Source organism: Ananas comosus, linkage group 8 (genome assembly GCF_001540865.1).
Source record: "Ananas comosus cultivar F153 linkage group 8, ASM154086v1, whole genome shotgun sequence".
Classification (NCBI taxonomy): Eukaryota; Viridiplantae; Streptophyta; class Magnoliopsida; order Poales; family Bromeliaceae; genus Ananas; species Ananas comosus.
Window position 1 is genome coordinate 1,476,219 of NC_033628.1, and position 27,044 is coordinate 1,503,262.

Below are 27,044 nucleotides of genomic sequence, written 5' to 3' on the forward strand. Positions count from 1 at the left end.
AACGGGCCCTTAGTAAAAGTTCAAAACATGTTGTAAATAAAAAAGAAAAATTCCCCCATTGGAAAAGTTAAAGAAAAGAAGATACATATATGCTCTAGATTATTCTTTAGTGGGTTTATGAATAGCTAGATTTGAATCTAGAGACCTAAATAGCCCTAGCCCTAATGTATCAATGTGAGCTTGGCAAATTCAAGTGTAGTACACATATATTGAGCATTTGAGACAACAACATGGACATGGGAAACCCCTACTTCAAATTGGTCCCCTCTATATAAGAATTGTGTAGAAGAGTTTTAGCCATTAATTAACTTATCATGATTGCAAGTCATTTCGAGGAATAGTTAGAATACAAAACCAATAAATGCTGCCACGTCAGTAATAAGCAGAAATTTTTGCACGGTAGATTAAAACGAATTCGCTTCCATATCGTAGAGCCTCTGAGGTTAAAATTCTTATCGTTTAATCATATAATGATATTTCTTTGTTCATTTTCAGGTCTTATCCTTGCGTACATTATAAAAGATCATTTATTTTTAGGAGAAGTAGGTGAACTATATACCAACCCTTTATTAACATAGCAATAATAAGAGATTACTTTTACTATACTTTGGTTTGAAATTTTATGCAATTTAACTCAGAGAGGCTGGTCCAGGTAACAGTGGCAGCAACTGTTCAAATATATATTAACTCTTTGGTTTAAAGCAATCAACAGTAACTAACCTGGCTTTCCACAATATTGTTTCAGAATATGCATTATTGTATTTGAGTAACATTAAATAGTAAAATTTATTTATCAGCTGCACTTTGGAGTTTTTTTTTTTTTTTTTTTTTTTTTTTTTTTTAAAAGAGAGAAGAGAGCATGCTACCGCTTCATTCATTAAGAAAGTGAACTGAGCTACAAACTGAGACAGCTAGGCCTCATAGCGACGAATCGGAAAAAAAAAAAGACTATAGAACAAAAGCCCACGTATCTCTAAGTGAGCGAGCTTCAAAAGCCAGGAAGGTCATCGAGCGTCTGGAATTCTCAAAAATTCTCTTGTTCCGTTCCAACCAAACTGTCCACCACGTCGCGGCGATAGAAGCTAGCTCCCTAACTCCCATTGAACCTCCTTTTCGCCTACTTTCCTCCTAAAGTAGACAAGACTGACGTACAATTTGACAGAAACTGCTTGTTCGGTAGAAACTTGCTTAGTAAGGTCTTGGAACTATAGCATTTTGAGAAAAGGTGGTCCACAGTCTCACTGGCATCAAGGCAGAAAACACACATTTCGTCCCCACTCCAGCCCTTTTTTCGTAGGTTGTCCACCGTTACGGTATCTTTCTGGAATATATTTTTAAACAATCATAACATTACTCTTTCGAGGTTAGAAGCATTGAGATATTTGTACTTCCCTACAACTATTTCATTACATTTGTAGTCAATACCAAATATGATGAAAATTCTTAAAATTGGGCATGGCCCAAGCCCTATTTCTTTTACAGGCAATTAATTAGTCAGGATCCAGCCCATTATAATCTCTCTCTCTCTCTCTCTCTCTCTCTCTCTCTCTCTCTCACACACACTCACTCTCTCTAAAAATATGTTACACTTAGATGCTCAAGCCATAAATTGGGTGTAGATTATTGATGGAAACATTGTTTTATGGTAATTAAATATTGCAGATGATAAACAGTTGTTGTTGAATATGTAAATATATAAATATACATAATATAGGATCATGATAGTTTACAGTCAAATAGAAGAATTTTACACTTAGAAATGCATGCAGAGTTATACAAATAAAAAATTAGATGCGAGACCTGATGGTAAGAATATCGATCATGTATTGAATACAAACTAGAATTTCGATTTGTATATAACGTGAAAAGTTTCTATACCTATTAGCTTAATCTTTTGGATTGAATCTGAATCCTTAAACACGTGAAAAGTTTTATATAACGAACCTAATATTATAGTATTTCAAGTAAGTTGCGTTAGTCCGTACATACGAGTACATTTGTTTTACTGAACATGCATGGAAATAGGTGATGTGGTTTAAGGCCGTAAATGCTCCACTTTTATTACTTGGTTCACCGTAATTTCACTTCCGGTCGAAATATTGTAATTAACTTCGGCACTGCCAAACAAACAGCAAAAGTGAAAGAACTTTAATTCTTTAAGAATACAAATAAACAAATTCGATCTAAACTTTACTTTCAGTGAGATAAACCAGCTGGCCCTGTGTGAACAAACAAGGAGTTTCTTGGCACTATTCTTAGTTACTTCAAAATTTTCAAAAAGCTAAAAATCAAAGCATCATAATCACATCCTCCATCAATTTCCAATTATATGAACTTCCACTATTCTATTTGTTTCCCCATCAATTTTGCTATTGATGAGTAGTGATAGTTTCCTCAGCTGGTGAGAGACTCACAAAGCAAAAGGCTTCTAGAACTTTGACTAATATTGATTAGCAAAACACAAAGTGGGTCAATGAAAATGATTTGCAATTAGGCATATCTCAAAATTTTCAAACCAAAAAATGGACTTGGAAAATAGACACAAGTTAAGATCAGATATTAGCTGACCCCACCATTTAATTGGATGTTTTAATGTAAGTCTTTTTCTATGTGAAGACTCATACTATTAAGATCTTCTAAAGAGAACACATTACTGTTCAATGGTATTAACGCTATTTTTATCTATTTTCTATCAAATCGATGTTTTAGGCGGCATGTTCTTAAAATCAATCCTCAATTCCATCTTACGTTCATTATCTCGACAATCAGTACACAATTTTAGGCTTCAGATGTGGATACCTCTCTCGGGATGTAGGTTTTATCTTAATTCGATTAACTTTTGTCCTCTTTAGTCCTCTTTAAGTCAATAATCTGATGTTCGGTTCATATACACGATTAATTAAACTAATTAAGGACCACTTAATCTTTAATCCCTCTTTCACATAGAATTGACCAATTCATATAAGTCATTAGGATTAGGCCGTACTGCGAGTTATCGCAACGATTAAATCATTCGGATTTTGCAAACCTAGTTTCACCGAATCCAATCTTATTCGACCCGATTCCTCTTCAGTCTGATCAAATTTAAGCTCAGTCAAATCCAAGTTACGTAAGATTAGATTTGGACAGACCTTTAATTAGCACTAGTTGCAATATACAAGCCATTGGAAATAGGCCGAATTGGGATGGTTCAACAATCAAATCATTCACATCCGGTTTCACGAAATCCAATCTTACCCGACCCGATTCCTCTTCAGTCTGATCGAATTCGAATTCAACCAAATCCAAGTTAAATAGGGTGGGATTATAATTGACCTTTAAAAATAGCACAAGTTGCACCACTTGATGAACATGGGTAGGGGCTCACTAGACCAAACCTTTTAATTGGGGTGGGACCCAAGCCCTAATTGCTTATTGGGTCTACATTGGTTCTAAGACCACAAGTGTGCCAATCACACACCATTGCATGACAACTCAAACCACCATCTTTTTCTTTTTTTTTTTTTTTTTTTTTTCCTTTTCTGCTTTTCTTCTGTGCTTGTATGTGTGTGTGTGTGGAATGAGAACAACTCAGAACACCACCTCTTTTCAATGTTCTCACTTCAAACACCCCAAGATTGATGATGACACCCACAAAATTCTTTCTTTATCTCCCTTTCACTCTCACGTGTGTAGCACTCAACGTTTCAAAAATCTGGTCGAACAACGATCCGAAAATATTATTGAGTCAATTCAAAATCATACGCACTCAACGTTTCAAAAATCTGATCGAACAACGATCCGAAAAGATTACAAAAATCTGGTCGAACAACGATCCAAAAAGATTATTGAGTCAATTTAAAATCACTGACATCTACGTACGCTAGTATGACATCACAAACATTTAATTATTATTTTTAATTTTATTATGTATAGAGAGAGAGAGAGAGTAGGTCATGTATGTTATTAGAAGCACGGAGGCCTCCGATGATGGAGCTTTCGAATTGACGATCCGTTCCATTAAACTTGATCTAACGTATTATCTAGAAAATAAATTTTGCGATTTTTCGATACTATTTAACTAGCAATCGAAATGGCTCAAAATTAACGATTGAAAATAAAAATCTCATAAAAAATGGTGATATAGTACTAAAATTTTCAATCAGAGATAGTAACCTTACAGTAGATAGTATAAAAAATTTTCTATCAAAATTTCATCTAATTTGAATATTTCTGTACTGTTAAACTTGCAAACGATATATATCAACCATTAAAAATTATTGATTTTGAAACCTTTCGATCGCTAGGTAAATGATACCAAAAAATCGCAAAATTTATTTTCTAGATAGTTCAAATACGCTAGATTACTTCTAACGTAGTTGGTCGTCAATTCGAAAACTCCATAATTGAAAACGGTTTAAGTGCAGGAGGCCTCTATACTCCTAATAGCACACAAGACCTACTATATATATATATATCATCCTAGTATCATACTTAATTATAAAATACTGATTTTAAAAGCAAATTAAGTACATCTATATTTTTAGGTTTCACTTTTTAATTACGATTGAAAATAAAACCAATTAAATTGATTTTAAAACATTAAAATTTTTATTATTAAATGAAAAAAAAAATCTAACTAATTAACTAATAATATAAACAACTTAATTAAACAGAGCATCTATAATTTCTTCATAACGTATTTTTCCCGCAATCAAAACGCACAGCAAATCAAGCCTTCGGCAAGTAGAAAACCAAACTTTTTTACACACGTAAGCTCAAACTATACGTCTAAAACGTAATAGCGATACGCATAACATGATATTATTATTATTATGTATAAAATAATAAAATATATTTTTTTTACGGTGCCTATTTTTTTTTTTATCTCATGTAACATATTTTTTTTGAATTAATTTCAAATGAGGTGAGGTGAGAGTTGTCTTAAGCATACCGGGGGTGGTGAGCGTACGGGGGAGGCCGGACGGCGTACTTTTTATCAACGTCTGTCGGCTTCGGAGATTCCAACGTGGCGACGTCGCACGTCTGCCTCGCGGTGAAAAGCCCACTGCTTCAGTTCTTTCCACATTTACCCCCAAACTTCGCTTTATTTACACTCGCACCCCCCCTCGTAGGCTTGTTCGTAATATACTCCAAATTCGAGCCTAGTATTGTAATCATGGGTCGACGTTTGACCGGTGTCGACCGCGACGGCCCACCGTTGGTTTGAGCGCGAGGAGAACCGTCGGATTCGATCTCGACGGTTTAGATTGTTCGTGGCGTGAGTACATTACAAATAAGGCTAAGTAAGGCTAAATTGCACTTTGGCCCCCGAAATTTGATTCGTTCGTAGTTTTTCATGTTTTATGGTCCAATTTAGTCCTGCTGATGTGGCGGTGATGTCGTAATGTTATAGCCAAGGACGTGATAATAATTAAAATATCATATCACTATTATATGCATGACATATCAGCATCTAGTCTATTAAGTAGATTTTTTTTTTTTTTTTGATTCGGCGAACTGAATTGACTCGTCGAATCTGTGGTGCTCGCTGAGCATAACACTAATTTTATAAAATTAGACGTAAAAATTATTTTAATCAATTTAATGTATAAATAAAAAATTATAATAAATTAAAAATTGTGAATTAAAATGTTATAGGTTTCATAATTTGAGAAGTAAAAGTCAATTTAGCCTGAGAATAAAAAGGAATAAGCTTTTATTTACTATTACCGCTCTGTGATTTAACGTATTACGTTTAAATATTGGGTCGATTTTACTTTTATTTTGAAAAAAAAAATGATGTTAACTAAAACAATAAATGTTTTTTTTTACAAACTACAATAATAGAAATGTAGAATATTATTTTACAATTTATAAAAAACTTATTTTACGACATTATATTACTTAAAAATTTTAGGATAATAAAAGATAATTAAAACTATCATTAATTAAAATAATTTATGAAAGAATGGACTCCACTTATTTAAGTCATTTAAATTTAAATGAAAAAAAAGACAATTTTGATGATTTTTGATGACCCACACCAAAAAGTAATTAAAGCTGAATTAATTTTGGAGGGTGATATTTTCACGCTGCTTCAATAAAGTGTTAACTTTTTATCCAAAGTCCCTCTCTTTTTTTTATTTTTTTATTTTTTTCCCTTCCTTTTCCTATTTTTTAATTGAAAAATAAGATACAATTGGTAAGAAACAGGAAAAAGAAAAAAAAAAAAAAAAAAAAAAAAAAAGCAAGTCAACTACTTGATTTTTTTTCCTCAACAACTTGGATATATTTTCAATTGGAAGTATAAGTGGAATCAAATTGAATATGTCCTTAAGTCAAAAGAAAATATGAAAAAGATATGTAATTTAAAATATAAAAAGTGGGAAGGGTTTTTTTTTTTGAATATAATGTATCGTCTAAAAATACAAATTAAATAATATTTGACAATTAATTTAATAGCAGGGCGTCATATAATAAGATTAAAAAAATCAGTATAATTGGTTAAAAATTTGTTGGTTGCTACCCGGTCGCAAATTTATAACATAATTATTTTATATTATCAACTAAATTTATTTTTTAAAAAATAAACAAAATAATAGCATATTATCATTCTCTTTGAAAACAATATCATTAGAAACGTAGGAACAAGTCAATGGTTAATTTGTAGTGTAAACAACTTAGCTATATGACTAGTAACAATTAGGGCAATCTCAATTATGCATCTCATTCCACTAAAACTCAAACAAATAAAGCATAAATTTAGGTTAATTGCAATCTCAACCCACGAACAACAAAAGTGTTGCGCCATGCGCTTTTCATCTGAGCCAAACTTAACTACGTTGTAACTATCTCGAACCAAATATGATTAGGAGCCCTACTTGATTTGCAAGCGTAAGTATTCTGCAGATATTATCCAATTTATCACCTCTATATAGACATTAGTAATGTGTATCCTCCCGTCATTTATATTTTTCCACCAATTAAATACCGTCATATATATATATATATATATATATATATTAGTTTGTAAAATATTATAATCTTGGTTTTAGATCCTAGTGTGTTTAGCAGCCACATTCTAATCATCCATTAGGAGTAAGATAAAAACTAACACGAGAAATCAAAATCAAAATTTAGAAATTCATGCACAATAGGGTCCGTTTAGATTGACGAATCTGTAGATTCAACGTAAGTCAAGTGCAGTGGTGTTTGAGTTTTTCTGAAGTGTGATTATTTTTTGGTTGTTTGTTTTGACGTAACTCGTATAGCCTGAAAGTTAAATTCAATTACTTTTTCTGTTTGTTTTGATGTAACTTGGTGCTGGTGAAATTAGTTTTGTAAGTTTCGTTGTTTGTTTTGATGTAAGTAAGTGGATTCCATTATCTCCTAAATATAATAGTAAATTTACTGCTATAAAATTTAACTTATTATATAATTAAATTTTTTTATTATTATTTAAAGATAATCCTAATTTATTAAAAATAAGGTAATTCTAATCTATTATAAGGAAAGTAGAGTTTAGGTTTTACTGTTTAATAAATATTTTATAAGAGGTTCAGTATGATGGAAGTCGAGTTCGACACTTTAGAAAAGAAAGTCGAGAGTAGGTGAAGTGGAGGTCTAACGTAACTTGAGTTACATTATATTTTTCACTTACACCAAAATAAATAACGGAAGTGATGGAACTTGAGTTCCATCACTCCACTTACACCAAAACAAACATGCCCAAATGTTACTGAAATTACAGAATGACAAAGTAAAAATATACTATTAAACCATACGGGTCAGTAATTGAATTTTGTTTTTCTTAAATTTATTGTATTTTAAAATTCAATGGTAGAACATTTCATTTAATGTGGAAAAATGTAATTAATTTGGTATTAATGGTAGGTGTAATCAGTGTAGAGAGAGAGAGAGAGAGAGAGAGAGAGAGAGAGAGAGAGAGGGGACCTCTTGCATGCTAAAAAGCTGAACAGTGATTAGTGTTACCCAGTACTAGTGTGAATTGTGCACTGGTTACTTATTAAAAAACTTCTTTTTGTTGGGGCAAAAAAATAAATAAAAATGGACAAATGATGATGCATCAAGCTTTAGTACTTGCACAAATTGACCTCTCAAATTTTAATTTTGATAATTAATTTTTTTCAAATTTTTATCGAATTTATTAATTATACAGTCGTTTTGATGCGTAATGTGCGATACAATCTTATAAAAATTTAGAATAAAAATTATATATTTTTTCTCCTCTATTGTTCAAAAATGATTACAATATCTAATTATTATAAGAATTAAAAGTCAACCATAGGTTTTTGAGAAAATTAATTACATACTAGTTTTATTTGCTACAACATTATACTTATTTTTCACAGAGACTATTATATTAGATTTAATTTAATTTTCTATTTTATACTTTTTTTTTTTAACTCGCATGTATTACTAAATTACTTTTTTCTCGTCACTTTCTATATTAATGTTAATAAATTAATTATTTTAGATGAAATTTAACAAATTCGTAAAGGAGTGGATTACGTTACATAGTAAAAAAATAAAAAATAAAAAAGACTCTTGGAAATAGATTAATTAAAATTTTCTATCAAATTATTTTTAAATTTTTTATTGCTTTATGTATTAAAACCATCTACTATTTCTCACAACTATTTTTAACAGTTACTACTAACTTTCATCTAAAATTATATATTAATTAATTATTATTATAGTATAAAAATAAAAAAAATAGCCAAGTAATATATTTTTTAAAGTAGTACAACAATGTAATATAATTAAACTTTTACAAAACACTTTTCAACATCTAATTCTCAAAAATGTAGTCTTAAAAAAAAAATTTCTGTAATTTTCTTCTAATTTTATAAAAAATTACTGTTTTTAATTTTTTTAAAAAAATAAATTTGTAGTTTTGAAGTAACAAAGACAATGGCATTAATAATAAATAAAAGAAAAGGAGAGAGAGAGAGAGAGTGATGAGAAATTAAAAGCAACCCCAACACTGTTTAAACTTTTCCACCTCCGTTTCTTTCTCTCTCTCTTTCTCTTTTATAGATCTCTCTCTTTCTCTTTCTCTTTCTCTGTTTTTTTTTTTTTTTTCTCTGAAACACGCACAAAGATTGAGAGAGAGAGAGAGAGAGAAAGGAGGACGCGAAAACCCTAGGAAAACCTTGCGAGGAGAAGGAGCGGCCGAAACCCCGGCGCAGATCGCCCGTCGGAGACGTGGCCGCGGATCGCGGCGGAGCGGGCAACAGTACGGGGACGGCGCCGCCGAGGGAGACGGCGGCCGGGGGCCGGATCTCGCCCCCCGCGCGGCGGATCGGCCCGCATTCGTAGAATCTAGGGTTGGGGGTGGGTTTCGGGTGATCGGGATCGGGAGTCGGGGGAGGTGGGTTTTAGGGTTAGGGTTAGGGTTAGGGTTTTGGGGAGGGAGGGAGGGGGGGTGGGGGAGGGGAGCGGGGGGGGGAAGAGATGTACAAGAACCAGCTGCAGGAGCTGGCGCAGCGGAGCTGCTTCAACCTGCCGTCGTACACCTGCATCCGGGAGGGCCCCGACCACGCGCCGCGCTTCAAGGCCACCGTGAACTTCAACGGCGAGGTGTTCGAGAGCCCCAGCTTCTGCACCACCCTGCGCCAGGCCGAGCACTCCGCCGCCGAGGTCGCCCTCTGCGCCCTCTCCCACCGCGGCCCCTCCCACTCCCTCGCCGCTCGAATCCTGGTACCTTCCCTTCTCCCCCCATTTCCCCCCCTTCTTTTCGATGAAAAATGATCAGGAAAATGGGAAACCGCCTCCTTTTCCACCCCCTCTCTCTCTCTCTTTTTTGGATTTCGAACGAATTTGTTCGATCGGATGGCTTCGTAGATTCGAATCCGCTCTTCGGAGTTTAAAATTAGATGAAAATTTTGATGAAATCGGATTTTTTCGGGCCGTTTTATTTCATTTTCCCCCAAAATTTCGCCCGATTTTTACTGAATAATTACTTGATTTCTCTTATTTTTTCGGGGAAAAATCGAATTAATGCTACAAAAAAAAAGGGGCTTCGATTTCTAAATTTTTTTTTAAAAAAATTTACAATTTGTTATCATCATATTATTATTATCTTAATCTTAATAATTAATTAATGTCGAGCTTCGTCGGAACGGCGACGGTGCGTGGAGGAAGGGAACTCGTCCTTTTATTTTATTTTAATCATTTATTATTATCATTAATTAAATTTATTTAGTACTTTTTGCTCCTCTTTTTCAATAATTATTATTTTTTATTTTATTTTATTTTTTTTAAAAAAAAAGTTTGGGTCTCCGTGCATTAACTTCGTGCTTTTATTGCGTTGATTAAATACTCGCCGAAGACGTCGTTTTGTGGTTCGGATACACCCGCGACGTTGTTTTCCGCTAGGGTTCCGTCTCCGACCCGTTAGTAACATCTCTGGGTAATTATTATTAATTATAAAAAAATTAACAATATTTTAGGTAATCGTGTGAAACCCTAGAAAAAATAAAGGGCCTTTTGTCCCAATCTGTGTGAAACCGTGTGCGCCACATGAGGAACCCATTATTATTATTCTAATTAGGTGAAAAAGGAGAGGAATTTTTGTTGAGAAAATCCTTGATTGCTTGTAAATTTATTTGTTTGTTTGAGTTTTTAAACCTTGTTAAGTTAAAGAGTTTTATCAATGTAATGATTGAATAAGATATTAGCTGTTTATTGGTCAAGTTTTATTTGCTAAAATGTGATTAAAGGCATTAAATTCGGTGAAATCAGCTATGTATTTGATAAAAGTCCCAACTTTTTTTTTTTTGTTTGGACTAAAATTACTTAAATTCTTAAAAAAAAAAAGTTTAATAGAGAAAAAAAAAAGAAAAGAAAGTTGATGGGTCCTCTGTACATTTTTTACCTAATTTTAATTAATTAAATTGGTTGAGTGCTTCTTTGGGCGGCGTCAAACTTTAAATGGGGGGTGAGTGACTAATGTAAATTTTAATTAAATTTGAGCTGACTCGGGATGGGATTTTAATGGTGACAACATGGGTGGGTGGGTTTGAATTGAATTCGGAGCACTCACCTAACCGCACCAAATGAGTCAAGACATGTAGGGCCCAATCTCTTATTATTTAGTGGAGAGGTTGGCGCAGAGGAGCTGATTTTTAGTCAGCAACATTATCCACAGTTGAACCTGTTTCCATTTCCTTTCATTTTTTTTTCCAGCATAAATGGTTTTCATTTTGGTGATTGGTATTATTAAGATTTGGCGGAACTGAATGATAGTTTAATTTGTAATTTGACGGGAAAGTTGTTGTTAGTAATAATCGAGCGAAATGGATGTTAACTTCTCTGTCTAGCATTGATGTTGACTGCTTAGAACGAATTTTTCTTTAAGAATGTCGAGGATTATATGGTGATTCATCAAAACTACGCAAGGTTATTGAATTTAGTGTGGATTAAATAAATCTTCTTCTCACAGGGTGCCGCATATTCTGGACAAGTGAATTTCTTATGAAATCGAAAATTAGGCGTGGTTAATTTTGTCAACTAGTTTTCTCCACGCTTGGTTTCCATTGCTTGCACTAATTCGTCTCACTATAAACCAATTGTTCTTTTCATTCATGAAAGATGAAATATTTTTAGTTACCAAACTTGAATTTGAAACAAATTCCTTTTCCTCTTGAATTCCGATTGCTTGCTATTCCCTCAAGTTTTCAATTGCCAATTTGAGCACAAGTTCGTACTTATGAATTGTTCTTTATGTAATCATGCGTCTTCCACATTTTGAGTTTTTTCTTCTACATTCACTCAGTAATGCCAGTATTCTTCTTAAACAGGATGAAACAGGGGTCTACAAGAATCTGCTACAGGAAGTAGCCCAAAGAGTTGGAGCTCCATTGCCATCGTACACAACTGTACGCTCTGGCCTTGGTCACCTTCCTGTATTCACATGCACGGTGGAGCTAGCAGGAATCACTTTTACCGGTGAACCGGCAAAGAATAAGAAGCAAGCAGAGAAGAATGCCGCCATGGCCGCATGGTCTTCATTAAAACAATGTAAGCCCATATCCTTCTAGTAGATTGCACATATTATACAGTGATACTCACGTTATCTAAGAGAAAAATAGAAAAGTTTTTTTTTTTATGCATTGTTTGTAAAATTGTGAGTTCATCTTTTTAATAGTTTCCACATCTGATTTCTTTTTCTGTTATTAATATATGCTAAAGAATTATCAGTTTGACACCAGAGACATGTTTTATGTGAAATGCTAATTGCATGTCGAAATTCGTATCGAGCCCAAAGTTGTTAGCTGTATACTCTCTTTAAATTTTTAAAATTTTGGCTTAATACATTGTATTTTTGTTAGAAATGGATCTTTAAAGATGTAAGTTCATAATCAAGTGTCCTAGTCATTGTGAACAAATCTACTTACAACAAGCAGCTGCAATTAATATGCAGTTCTTTCTTTATTGCGGCACTATTTTATTAAATATCTGTCTTTTGAGCGTGATATTCAAAGCACAACTATGCATACATGTCAGTTATGTCTTTAGTCATTGCACGTACAAATCTATTTGCCTGATATCTGTATGAAATGATATGCTTTTGTCATGTCATTTTTGGTTCCAGCGTTTCTTTTTTCATGTCATTTTCATGTTTCTGATTTTTTATTTCAGCCCTAGAAGAGAAAAGATTCAAGTATTTGTAGGATTTGCTTCCACTATGATTTTTTTTTTTTTTTTTTTTTTTTCGACCTCTCCGAGGCCTATGTTGCCTCAACCCTGTAGCTTAGTTCATCTTTTCAATGAATGACACGAGTAGCGTGCTACCTATTTTTTTTTTTTTTTTTGTACGACCTCTGTGCACAACAGTCTAGAATATGTAGGCTGCCACATTGCTAAATGTGTGTGCTTTCTTTTATTCCAACACATTCGTATTGGGCAATTATACAAACTTCTGAATCATTTCTCGTCTTTCAGTTTGTACTTGATCCTAAGCACTTCCCTAATGTAACACTCTGCCTTGGTGTATGGAATAGCGCTAATGCTCTGCAGATCGCTTAGTGAAGTAGCTTCGTGTTTATAATATTTCCCACTGATTAGCATGATCTCGTACACTCGCTTCAGTAGGGTTTCAATTAACAAACTAAGTGCAATATTTATTTTTTTAAAATTTATGGAATCATCGAATTATGCGGTGCAATCTGCTGTTAAAGTTTGTGAATTGCTTTTCCTCTTCCATGTAAAGTAGCTCAAAACTGATCCTTCATAACTTATCATAAACTTTTCGTAATTTAGACCTTTTTTTGCCCCTTTGTTCTGCTTTAAATCATTTTGAAATATGGCTAAACCATTCTTTCTTCATTCAACAGTGGCACAGCAAGCAGCGAGCTCATCATCTGAACTGGAGAACAACGACGAGCAGGAGCAGATCAAGATAGCCCGTGCGCTACTCAACTATCGGCTCAAGGAAAAGATGGCGATGGCCGCCCATAACCCTCACATCTCACCATTCCCCAAGAAGTTCCCACAAATCCCAGATAATCATAGAAGACCTCCAGCAATTCAACCTCAACCCTCCTTGTGCTCAAAAATTCTCCCGCTGATCCGACCGAAATCTAATCCGAGAGCCCGACCTGTTTCCCCTGGTTTTATACCAGATAATAGTACATTACCGCACAAGTTCCCTGCTGCCGGAGCTGCACCTTATGTTCCTATTAGGCAGTTGGGGATGACTTGCCATGGAATGGCTCCGCCGGTGACAATAAGGACAGCTGTGCCGGTGTTCTCAGCTCCGCCTCTTCCGCCACCGCCAGTGGCCATTATGGGCCGCCCGCCAATTCGGATGGCGTCACCTGTTCGTATCAGGCCTGCTGTTCCAGTGTTTGCCGCTAGGCCTCCCGTATCGGCCATGAGTTCTGTCATTCCTGTTCAGGTAAAGGATGTCCGTGCACCAGTTAAGGAAGTGCTGCCGGCTGCCTCCGCCGCCCCTCCTCTGAAGGAGACCGACGGAAACGCCAACTGTAGTGCAGACACTGTTGCGAAAAGTCCCGACAAAAGTATAGTAGTAGAGGGGTTGAAGCAACTTGAGATCAAGTGAGTATGGTCTTTCCCTTTTTTTGTTTACATTGCTCTTTCGCTGTTGTCTATGCTTCTAGTCTCTTTCATTTTGTAGTTCTTCTAAATAGCAGTTTAGGGTTTTTGGGCAGGCTACATTGTAATATGAACTTCTTAGCTTTTCAGAAGCAAAATCTCAGAAACAGCAGATCATTTGCCCATATGATGCTAGTCCTTTGTAGCTCCACTCTCCTTTTTTCCGCGCTACTACTAAGGGTAGTCGATGTTTGCGGGGGAATAACTATTTAATCCTCCTCTTGAGTTCATTCTACTATCTTGGGTTTCAAGTGAGAAAGAAGTCCCATTTTGTGCTGTGTTCTTAGTGGAGGAACAATTGTAGTTATGAGAGATAGCTGCTGATATGGTACCCCCTCTGCCATGCCCACTAGTAGACTAAGCACAGGTAGAGTCTGATATCATTTCTTTTCTAATCTAAGTTAAGCTATTGGCTTGTTTCATTGGGGTCTGTTGGGGCTAAAGAGCAGTTATGGTAGTTGGCAAGGTGGCCAAGGACATTTCAAGTTAAAAAAAAAAAAAAAACAATGCTTTGCCCACTTGCTAGTTCTACAATTTTTTTAACTTGTGCTTACAAGGGCATGTTTGTTTAGTTGAAGGTAAAGTTCAGATCAAAGCATACTTGAATTTGGGGTGAACTAGAGCTTAAATGGAAATCATTTTTCTTCCATTGTTTGTATAGCTATGGGACTGAAGTCCCTCTACTTTTGTTGTATATTTGGCAGAAAATAAATACCTTAAAAGACTGGAGGCATGAGATGAATTAATATTTTATTATCTTTTTTATTTTATTTATCATTACTGATTCGAAAACATCGGGAAAGTAATAAATATTTTTTGGTTTCAACTCTGCGATATAGAAAAACCAAAAAAGAAATATATAAAATTAGAACCATTTTAAAGCGTAACAGTCGACCCGGCTTACGAATTTACTCCAACTATCAACGAATTCTTAAGATTTTAGGTGGAACGGAAATTGCAATTCTTTCTACTCCTCGAGGTATAATAACAGATCGAGAAGCTCGACTAGAAAGAATTGGAGGAGAAATTTTGCGTTATATATGGTAATCTTCAACCTCTGGTGTCCGAATTTGATCTCTAACTTCCAACTTGTAAAATAGAGAGGAAAAGTGAAAGTGAAGTGGGCCAAAGCCAATTATGCTATTTTAGGGGTTTGAAATTCAACAGAAGGTGAAGTTATGATAAACCAAATAAAGGAAGTGAACATTTTCGGTAAAAAACCACTACACTCTACTTGTGAGGGAAAAAACATGCCCTTAATCTCTTTGTAGTTACCATTCCACATCTAAATTAAAGAACTCTTCTCATGTATTGTATTAGCCATCCAAATTAAATCCCCCGAATCACTATATTAGTAAAAATAAAAGCAACAACAATTTCGTATAATAATTTGAATTATTTGATAGACATAAGACAAGCAAATAGACAAAAACAAGCGAAGCCAAAGCGAGATCCATGGCTTCGTTTGCTGTCACTCACGGGTTGTGCTATTATTCACTTCGGTCCTTTATAATAGAAAAAAGAAGGTTAATAAATTGAAACATCTAGCTGATAAAATCAACAATTGAAATTTTCTAACTTAAACAAAAGGAACAACTATTAAAAGAACAGTTACAATCCCCTGAACCATACCACAAAAAACACTCGTGAAGTGCGAAAACATAAGAATCAAATCCTTCTCTATAATATTACTTTGTGTAGAACAACTTTCCCAGCACTGGTTAGCTTAGCCTGCGAGAGGGAAAGGGGCTGCTGAATCAAGTGTTCTATATAACTTTCATAAATAATATACATGGTCAACTCATGAAGGACAAGTAACATCTCCAAAATTAACTCTTGCTTTCACAAAACATACTACCAAGATTGCTAACAAGAACTGGATTGAGCACCGTTTTGTCGCTCTCAACCCCGACGAGCAAAAGCTAAGATCAAACTAAATACGAGTTCAGCACTGGGACGAGGGATTTCTTGTTTCATACACACAAAAACGGCTTCGCTTATCCGAGAACAGCTTTGGGGTGCGATAAATAGGCTCTCACACGAAGGACCAGTTGACGAAACAGAAGGCGAGGCAATGGACGTTGTTATCTTCGCTGAGAACTTTCCAAGCAATAGCTTGCTCGTAGGAGACATGGCGGCCCATTCCCGACAAGCAAACTCCAGCTGGAAGGTAAACATAGCCCTGCGATAAGAAATTGAACAAATAAGAAAATGCAGGATATCCAAAAACAATGTGAAGGCACAAATCGTATGCGAACACCAATGGGTTTGAGGCGACGTAAAAGGAAGCCGCGAGTACCTGTTCCATCAACTTTGCAAACTCTGCGTACAGCGCTTTCCTTTCGGGTTCATCAAAAATTTTATCCAAAGAGATGTCTTGTAGCGCAACCAGGGATGTTTCTAACATGTCTAATCCAGCCTGGTTTGCAAAACTGAAGACTGGTTGTACCTGGAAGAAAGAGAAAGAAAAGCATTTATTAAATATCAAAAGCCGTAATAGGAACAGTAATTGTCGTGTGCAGTAAAGAATTATCACAATATTAAGATCATATAATAGCATAGCATATTTTCCTCTAAAAAGAGAACCGGGGAAACGCACAAGATGAGAGAGAGAGAGAGAGAGAGAGTGTGAGAGAGAGAGACTGTGTGTGTGTGTGTGTAGATAAATAACTGAGTCACACAGACATGGTGGCTAAGACGAAAGATGTGGAGAGTAAACTGCAAGAAATTCACGACATCTTGAGCCATACCTTGAATGAGCAGCACAAAATGGCATCTTGATGATGCCACAACATGTTCAACAAAGAGTCCCCCGCTTCATCAGAACACCTCAGCAGCTCCAGACCCAGGTGATAACTGCAAACGTTAAACATATTCAACTTGCGCAATGAATAAGAAAAGAAAAGCTAGCCGTAGTATTACATAGTAGGGGCATTAGAAAGTATCGAGAGTCTCATATTCTTTTTACATCTGTATTTTGAACAGTCGTCATTCTTTCATTGGCAGCTCATGGATTTCGCAAGGCCTTGCGGAGCTAAGGCTGCCTCCCGACAGAATATTCTGTCGAAAACATGAGGGCCAAAGCCCACGCATGCACAGCGTAAAAGATTAACATAGCCCACGGTCAAGAATGAATTGCTCTGGCTCAATCCTTCACATAGCCCACAACAGTCAAGTATGAATTGCTCAGGCTCGATCCCAAGGCTTGTACTTCAGGCTAAACTTTGGGACAAGCTCTAGTCCAAGCAGCACCAGCTAATTGACACCCCAGTCATGCTTAGGGATGCAAACGGGGCGGGAGAGTTTCCCCACCTCCCGCTCCATTTCTTATCGGGGCGGGGCGGATTCGGGGCGGATCATGGCGGGGCGGATTCGGGGCGGGTCAAAATTTTTCCCGTTTCCTGCCCCGAATCCGTCTCGGATCGTAAAACTTGTCCCGTTTCCTGCCCCGAATCCGTTTATTTTCTCCCATTTACTGCCCCGTTGGGGCGGATCGGGGCGGGAGCTCCACTAACCCGGATCCGTTTGCATCCCTAGTCATGCTCTTTATGAATAATGAACCAACAAAGAATTGTAGATGAAAAGGCACATGGACCCTGCACCCTCTACAAGTCATTTTGATGGCAACTCTCTAACTTATTGGTTTTTCAATGAGCATCCCTCATCGTACAAGCTAGTAATAAATTTCTGTGATCTGTCATTAAGTTCAAGATTATTCGGCATTCACAATAAGGCAGAGTCTGGTGGACTTACTGGTAGCTCTGGCAAATCCAATGAGCGAGGGTGGAGGCTTCAGGAGATCCCGGAAGTAGCTTCTGACCAACGTCTGAGCCAGGCCGTGATGGAGCGATAGCCATCGCGACTCTTTGCACGGCTGAGACAATGCTTCGAACATATTGGCGGGCCGTTGCCGCAATGCTCTCTTGGAGGTGCATTTCATACGGGAACTGAAACGCAATCGTCAGCACCGACCGCAGGCTGTAGTCACATGGAGATTTCTCAGTGGAGGTGCGTTGCGTGGCATTACCCACTTCAAGACTTGATGCTAAATCTAATGTACGGGTGGACGTTATAGCATCCTGCATTACACATTACAATCGCTATCAGGCGATAAAAAAATGCAGATCCCTGTTACGGATCTTTGACATAAGTAACATTAGATGAGATTATGGATCGCTTTGTAACAAAGAATAACACTGTAAAAGTTTGTGAACTCATAGAAGAATACACAACCATTGTTTCATCCTGGAAAGATGTTTTGACCATCTAATTGCTGTGTAGACAAATTTCTATGCAAAAGTTTATATACCGTGTATGTTTTAACCTCTACAGTTCTATGGAACAGTCACAATAAGTATTGACCTCAGCTTCTAAATCATGTCATACAACTCCAAACAAACTCTAGAAACTACTCAAAACTTTATCAGCCATATTAAACTACAATTTTCAACAAAAGGAACTTGCATTTATGTAGTGAATTGCAAACAAAATGACTTCATAGTTTATTTGTCAACACTAGATTGATAATAGTATGGTAGAAAATACTGTGGAGTCAACGCTACACTTGACCGCAATACATGACTGAAATACGATATTGAAAAGATGAACCACAAAGCTAATTAGCAGCAACCCCCTTTCTTTATATGATATGGTTAACGGCATTTTACCATGAATAGATTAAACAAATCATAAGTAAATGAAACAAAGCAACAAATAAAACAAAAGAACGAGAAGCAAATGCTTAACTGCTTTTGTGTCCAGTGGTATGACACGGAAGCCAGAAGATATCAAGGGAGCATCATCAGGAAAATGTTCATCAATTGGCGCAAAAACAAGTTGAAAGCAGGATCCAACTGCATTCTCATCTATTCCACAGCAAAGCTGAAAACCAAGAACCGCCAAAAATAAAAGTAGATTAATATATTAAATTCCCAGGATAAATGAGAGTCTGTGTTCTCATGTCTTTAATTTTTTTTTTTTTTTAACATGCCAAATTACAGAAAGCATCAAGGAGAGACACCAATAACATTAGCGCTTTTGAATTGACCACCATTTACAAATGCAGGCACAAAGCCTGTAATCATCAAAGAAACAAGTTGCAAACAAATGAAAAAATTAATAGGCCAAATAGCACCGCAGACTGTTAATACAGCAAGTAAATGACCGTTTCGAATGAGGATAATTAGCCACTTTTAACAGGACCAACACTGAATAGAATACAAATATACTCAAACTTCTTAAAGCTTCAATAAAGAGAGGAACCAGTTTAACAGTTAACAATATGATCTGATTCAAATGGACGATCATTTGAAACATCTTGATGATTTCATATTTTCTCCCAAGTTCATGGAGAAAAGAACTAAGTAGAAAAAGGCATTATGATATACCGATCATATATGTACTGTTCATCAGTTCTAATTTAAAACACAGTATGTCAGATATCTCTCTTTCAATTTTTCTAGTTATTCTTTTCGTGATAATGATGCGTCAAGCACAGGCATCAAAGCACAGTAACTGCCCACCAGCTTAACACAAATATTAAAAATATTAAAGAACATTGACAAATATCATGTCTCACAGTTTTCAGAGTTTGACCAATTGATTTTATATTAAGAAGTTCCCTCCAAAACTACTCCGTGAAACGCAACAAGAATTGAGTTGATAGAAGTACAATTTATTACCTGTAGCAGATGAACATCTCTAGGTGAAGCAGCTTCATCTTGGGTGATAGCCTGGTCTTCAAGACGAACAACTTCAAGAATCTGCACAATAGCTTAACTCTTAGGTATCGTTTGGTTCGGAGATAAGCAAAAAGTGGTTATTCTAGAAAAAGGTATAAATTAAGGTATAAGTGGGGATTAGATCAATTTTGCATTTGAATGAAAATTGGGTTATTCCTGGGAATAAAAAAAATAGCGTTTGGTTAGGTAAGATGGAATAAGAATTAAAGTGGATAGTTATAAATAAAAAATAATGATATTATCCCTTTCTTTATATTAGAATTTGAATTTTAATATTTTATATTTATATTTTAGAATTTAAAATATAAACTTTTAAATTTCAAATTTTGAAATTAAAATTTAAAATTTAAAATCTCAAATTTTAAATTCAAAATTTTAAATTTTAAATTTCAAACTTTAAATTTAAGATCAAATTTAAATTTGAAAAATATAAAATATCAACTTTTAAATTTCAAAAATTTAAAATATCAAAATTTAAATTTAAAATTTAAAATTTGGAATTTAAAATTATAAACTTCAATTTTGAGATTACAAATTATAAATCTTAAATTTAAATTTTTAAATTTTAAATTTTTAAAATAAGAATAGGGGTAGGAACAATTAATAAAAATAATTTATTATAATAAATTTATAAATTTTTTTAAAATTCTACTTAAACTTAAATTTAATAAAAATAATTTATTATAATATTTAAAAATAATTTATTATAAAATTTATTATAATATTTAAATATAAATAATATGTATTAATATAATACAATTAATAATTTTATAATAAAAATAATGTATTATAATAAATAACATATTATATTTATATAATTTATTTTTAATTCAATTTATAATTTTAATTAAGTTTGAAATTAAGCATTGGAATAGCACTATTCCAACAAAATGGTGGAATAGCAAATCTCAAGCTATTACGGGATAATCGGGAATAGCAAGGTTTGACCGGGATAAAATATCCCGGCAAAAAATCACCCTGTTTGGCAGAATAGTGGGTATAACTTTCATTATCCTCGCTTATCCCCCAAACCAAACGGGGCCTTAAGAAATGATAGATTTATTTTTTTTTGAGAGAGAGAGAGAGAAAGGTAGCAAACTACTTGCTTCATTCATTTTTTTTTTTCAGAAATGAACTCAACTAGAAATGTGAAGCAACTAGGTTTCGAATTTGCAACCTCGGGCACCAACCATCAATTGAAAAAAATAAATTAAAGCATTAGAAAGACATGAAACATTGGAATTGACCAATATCATATGTCATAGCATGCCAAATGCAATTCCCTAAGTACGGACGAAAACTAGGATGAAATATGTATGCATAATTTTAAGAATGCCCTTCAGAATCTTTTTATCTATACATGTACAAATTAATTAATTCAACATCACCTATCTTGATATCCACTATTATCAACATGTGCAGACAAAAAGTCACCTCAGATGGCATATCACCAAACATTTCTTATCAAAAACATAAGTCAAATGCAATGCATACCTCCTCATTCTCCACAGTGTGACCAAGTGACATGATGATCTGACTCCCAGGAAATCTGGTTGGCCGCAATGCAGGAAATGAACATGAGCTGGCCTTAAGTGTAGCAGCACAGTATGCATCCATATTGTAATCAGCCCACTCGGACCGGTGTTCCCTCAAAAATCGCACCAATAATGCTGGTGGCACACTCTAAAATGACAAAGAAAGTTAATAATAGAGGATTAGAAACTAGCAATTGGTTTTCCAAACTAACACTAGAATTTGCAGCCAAACCATACTTGTGCTGCTAAAACACATGGCACAAGCCCCGAAAATGACCACTTCAGAAGTTTTTTTCAAAAAAGGAAAAAAGCCCCTGAAAACGCAACATCAGCTGCTTTAGTAGAAAGTTTGCGATAAAAAATGACTATTAATCTTCTTGTTTTTGTACTATTAAGAAGGCAATTTGCTTGTCCTTTTGGCAGTAACAACAAACAAGATCTATAATCAGGTAAAAAGATCTAAAGATAACGAGGAAATTGGACAAGGTTTTAAGTATAAGATATATAAGTTTAAAATAGAGGAACTATTTGCGAGGAAAAACTTTGGGATTTACCTGGAGCAACATAGATGCCCTAGCACAAATAACACCTCCGGTGACAGAAAAAGCATTAGCAGAATTCGCATCAGTCCTGATTTTCTTGGTTGAGTTAGTAGCAATTACTATGTCTTCCACACCATCACTATCCATAAGTGACCATCCATCATCATTAAATCCATTGATGGCATCATTAAAGCCTCTGGAAAAAAAAACAATTGGGAGAATTGGTTCGAAACATATCTACTTGTAGAAGTAAGATGATAATTCAGTTGTATGTTAAACAATAAGCAGATGAGACAATATGTATAACTGATTAGCACAAGCTCACCTGCTCAGCCTTTGGCTAAAAGTCCGCAGCACAGCCGGCTGCCTACCCAAGGCATAAACTACTTCACCACTCATTTCCAGTGCAACTTGTCTGATGTAGCGAAGTGCCTTGAATGAAAAGAACAGTCAACGAATCTTCACAAAAAAAAAAAAGAGGACTAACAGGAGAATGGTTGTTTATTCAGTTAGGTTGACAACATATATATTTCCTTACTACCCGGCATCAAACCAACCAAGAGTATGGAGAGTCGATTAGTCTTTTGCAGAGAAATTTGACAAATGAATGATTTGAACGGTCGCCATGACAAGCTTCTATTTCCGTATCATGTAACTTCTATTCAAAAGAAAACCCATTTACTGCAAAATGCTATTTAATACCTACCGCAGTTGTCATCTTCTGAGCCACTACCCTGGATGACTCATAAAGTGGTCGTAGCACTTCAGGAACGCTCCATGCCTAAAGCAAGAATGTTAAAGCAAGAATTAAACTCTTTCTAATTAGAAAAGTTCAAGCACCAAGATTGACAATAATGCAATCGTAGGAATCAGTTACAGAAGTGCCACTATTTTGAGAGAAACCTCAAGATCTAGATGGTCAACAATGTGGACAATCGAGCCCCCGCCATCACATGGGCGAATCAAATAACCACTAGGAAGCATTTCAGCTCTCACAAACTGGTGTGCAGAAGCCGCATTAGGGCCACCACCTGAACCACTCAACGATCTCTCACAGACCTTGAAATGACATATACAACATCGGTAAGCAAAACAACCTCATAATGCCAACAAATGAGACATGAAATTGCCAATTAAGCATACCACAAGACTCCCGTCCTCCAAACTTGTTGTGTATCTGAGAGTCCAAAAGTCACGAGCAGGAGCTAATGTAGTTGGAGCATACATCTAAAGATAATAAACAAAATTATATGCAACCCATAACAAACAGACAAAAAAGAAAAAAAAAAATTTGTCTCTTACCTGCATATATACTAGTTCAATTGTTCCCCCATTCCCAGCTGGAAACATTGTAAAGACTTCCAGACTCCTACAATCACGAAACCAAGAAGGGCGGTCTTTCAAGATCTCCACAATCTGCAAAACAAAACCATAACAACCATGTGTTGCTTGTTAGCCCTCCTTAATACTCTTACTTCCTAAACTGCAGCAAATCAAACAAAAGTTTAGTTTCCATCAGAAAGACAGCAACGAATACATTAAACATATCTAATAATCAATACCTTACTAGCATAAGATGAATAATCGATGATATTTTATCTACCTTGATGCCAAATTTATCAAACAAACATATATATGCTATGTAAAACTAATACTAGTCCAAGCAATGTACAATTCAGATTCCAAAATTAGCACACTTTCAGCTTACCTTTGTTGGCTCTAAATTCACTAGACCACAGGCACGTGCGGCCACCCCATTGCAACCATGTGAGATAGCAACAATCCCAACTGAATCCGGACCAGGCTGATCAAGAAAAGAACGCATATAGTTAGTGACATATTGATCACTGCTTCTTTGAAGCACTTATATGATGGCAAAAAATGCTGTCTTATTGGATGTTATTCAACCTTCATCCCAGGCAACTGGACCCAATCGACAGCAGTCCCCGTAGCCTTTGAGAGGAACTCTGCCAAGGTCTCCTCTGCAATGGACGGGAGTCTAAAAGAAAATAGAAAAGCATTAAAAGAACAGAACAGCAAGATAGCAAGGTTGCTGCGTCAATTTCAAGCTTGCAATACAAAAGCGACAAAAGAGGCAATGATCTTACCCAGCAGGATTACTTGCATGTCTCAGAGAATTCTGAGGAGTGGTAACAACTGATTCACAGCTTGTGTCGTTGGCCAATGAGGCCTGCACGCACAAAGAGACAATTATAAATCAATAAAACTTTATTTTCTGGAACACCATCAACATAAGTCCTCACATAGAGGACCAGAGATGAACTTGACAAATATAAAATACACAGAAGATCTTAGGAATTCCAATGTAAACACAAATCTTACTTTCTGTAGCTGTTGCCGCATGTAAGCATTCTCATGAACAAGCTGGGAGACCTGCTTCTGAAGGCGCTCGTTCTCCTCCATCAGAAGCTTATTCATCGCAGTCAATTTTCGATTAACGGCCTGAAGCCGAGAAGCCTCCTTCCTCTGCTTATCACGACACCTGGAAAAAACAAAGACACCATGTTCATTATCTGATGCCTGCATATGCAGTGTCGAAATACACGAAATAGTAAACCCGCATATAGAAATTGCTATTTTGGATAGATTCTAAATGCAGTCCCATATACATGCAATGAAGATCTAGGATCAGAAAAAGGAAAAGTAAAGAACTTTAGAAAGCTCACATCTTGCATTGCTTTCCTAATAAAAATTCCTGGGCTCTCTTCACAGGAGCAAAGAAATTATACAGTAAAAAAAAAAAAAAAACCAAAACCAATAAATACTATATGCTAGAAATCCAGAGAGAAAACCACAGGTTGGATAAAAATCATATCTTTACTCAAATTACTTCCACAAGATTGATTACGCCAGAGACTGCATGAGCTCACTGTTCTTACCTTCGATTTTGGAACCACACCTTGATCTGCTTGGGCTCGATGTTGGATAGGATGGGGCACTCCCGAATCAGCTGCTGCCGCCGTATCGAGCTTGGCTTAGGGCACTCCGCATAAACCCTCTCGAGCGCCTCCACCTGCTCCGGCGTATACCGAACGTACTTCCCCGCATCCATCGCCTGCTTGTCCAACCCCCCACCGCTCGCGCCCCGTGCCGCCACCGCCGCGGCCATCGCTCACGTCCCCTCACTCTACTCTCCCACAGATTCAGAAGCCGCACAAAGTAAAGCAAATGCCCAAAACAAGAAGCCACCCAAGTAAGTACTTCCCCTCTCCGTTCCCTTTCTCTTTACCTCCTTTTCCTTTTTCACCTTATAATGCCGAGATTCTCAAGAAAACCCTGCATTGGGTTAGGACAATAAGGACGAGAATAACTTGACCACAAGATTCCAATGAAAGAAGAGAACCATATTCCAGGTTGCTGGCTTTAAAGGCCTCAAATAAGCTTCCTTAAACAAGCTTAAAAAAAGCCAAAAAGAGGCCCCCTTTTTTCCCTCCCTTAACAGAACCCCCCCTCCTCGTCCCCTCCGCAAAAGAAACTAATCAAAGCAAACCACCGCGCAAAAAAGGAGCTTAACCACGGCCAAATCAAACACTAATCTTTCTAAAAACCTCCTAATCGGATCAAAAACCCCCCGCTTTACACGAGATTTAGGGCAAAGAGGAAAATAATCACCCAAATTCGACCAAGAACCGAGCTTTCGAGCTCGGATCAACGGGGGAAGGCGAGATCGAGAAGAGAAGGGTAGGATCTTATCTGATCTGATCTTACCGGCTACGTCGCGAGAACGGCGCTTTCGACGGCTCTCTCGGGCGAAAGAGAGCCCGGGCGATCGCCCATCAGAGGAGGCTCCACGGGCGCTCGCGGGGCTGCGAGGACGAGCTCGGAGAGGGCGCAGATGAAACCCTAGCCATCCTCGAAGACGAGGAGAGAGAGAGAGAGAGAGAGAGAGAGAGAGACACACACACACACACAAATCGATTATAGGGTTTAGAGAAGTGGAGAGGGGGAAAAAGGTAACGCAGCTTTAAAGAGAGAAGAACAGAAGCGAACAGTGTAGTGGCAGAGAGAGAGAGGGTTCAGTGGATAGAGAGAGAGAGAGAAAGGCATACGAAATTACGAAAACGCCCTCGAGTAAAGAGGCTAATTCCAGTTTTAGAAACGTAACGGGTGTTGCATAAAGTTGTAACGGATGGTGTAGGAAATTTGCCTTTCTCTTTTAATTAAGAAAAATTTTCAAATACCACCCTGTAGTTTCATACTTTTTCATTTTGATACCCTATAGTTTAAATATATTATTTTCGTATCTTAGATTTTTTTTTATTTTTTATTTTTGTAATTAGTGACGAGATTAAAATTGAAGGTACTAAAGTAAATATTCGATAAACTATAGATGGGTATCTAAAGTTTTTTTTGTATATGATTTAATAAAAAGTTAACAGAGGGCTGACGAAAATAGAAAAATGAAACCGCATGTACTAAATTGATATACGTTAAATTATATGTTATTAAAGTAAAAAGTGCGAAACGATAACGATGATATTTAAAATTTATCCTTTAATTAAAATAAACAAAATTAATAAATAATTTTGAAAAATATGTTAGGTTAGAACTTCATGTATGCGAATGAGAATAGCTCGCATGAGATTTAAAATTTATGGGACTTTAATTTTTCTGTAAAGAAAAATTTTGATTTATGTAATTTTTTGTTACAGTAAACTTATCGGCAATTAATATAGAGTTAATTATAAACATATCAAGAATTCTTATAAAATTTAACTTTTTATCTTTATCCGTGCAAAAGTTCTACCGTTTTTAAATATACCACTGCTGTAAGAATTCGTTATAAAAATAAAAATATAGTTAATCATAAATAAAATACATAATCCTGGTTAGTGGATGAGATAAATTTATCGTTTTACTCCTCTTATATTATTGGGTAAAATATTTTTTTAGCAGAATATTTTTGCATAATGGACATTTGGAGAAATATATTTATAAGAGTAAAAATATTATTTTACTTATCTGCTGTTAAAAAATAAATCGTGCTTTAACGATAACAAATCAGGAGGGCATATATGAATATCACTAGACTTTTATAGAGATAAAAATGAAAAGTTGAACTTTATAGGAATATATTTATT

General features: G+C 35.7%; 2 protein-coding genes across 3 annotated transcripts; one reads left to right on the top strand and one right to left on the bottom strand.

The window, feature by feature from the left end:
- On the top strand, positions 9,430–14,360 carry LOC109714590 (double-stranded RNA-binding protein 6-like). Its single transcript, XM_020239289.1, has 3 exons — positions 9,430–9,705; positions 11,808–12,027; positions 13,344–14,360. The coding sequence occupies exons 1-3, from the start codon at positions 9,460–9,462 to the stop codon at positions 14,069–14,071; spliced, it is 1,194 nt and encodes a 397-aa protein (XP_020094878.1). The 5' UTR covers positions 9,430–9,459; the 3' UTR covers positions 14,072–14,360.
- LOC109713972 (homeobox-leucine zipper protein HOX9-like) lies at positions 15,777–25,964 on the bottom strand. 2 transcript variants are annotated; one of them, XM_020238305.1, is made up of 19 exons: positions 25,672–25,964; positions 24,843–25,239; positions 24,286–24,445; positions 24,051–24,133; positions 23,851–23,941; positions 23,651–23,746; positions 23,245–23,358; positions 23,086–23,169; positions 22,846–23,001; positions 22,649–22,723; positions 22,268–22,374; positions 21,955–22,138; positions 21,360–21,548; positions 19,806–19,886; positions 18,874–19,005; positions 17,878–18,203; positions 16,875–16,980; positions 16,424–16,573; positions 15,777–16,306 (listed from the first exon to the last, which is right to left on the bottom strand). In XM_020238305.1, the coding sequence occupies exons 2-19, from the start codon at positions 25,070–25,072 to the stop codon at positions 16,160–16,162; spliced, it is 2,511 nt and encodes an 836-aa protein (XP_020093894.1). In that variant the 5' UTR covers positions 25,073–25,239; positions 25,672–25,964; the 3' UTR covers positions 15,777–16,159. The 2 variants fall into 2 exon arrangements, with proteins under 2 accessions (XP_020093894.1, XP_020093893.1); XM_020238304.1 differs by having other exon boundaries at positions 18,871–19,005; positions 25,672–25,963.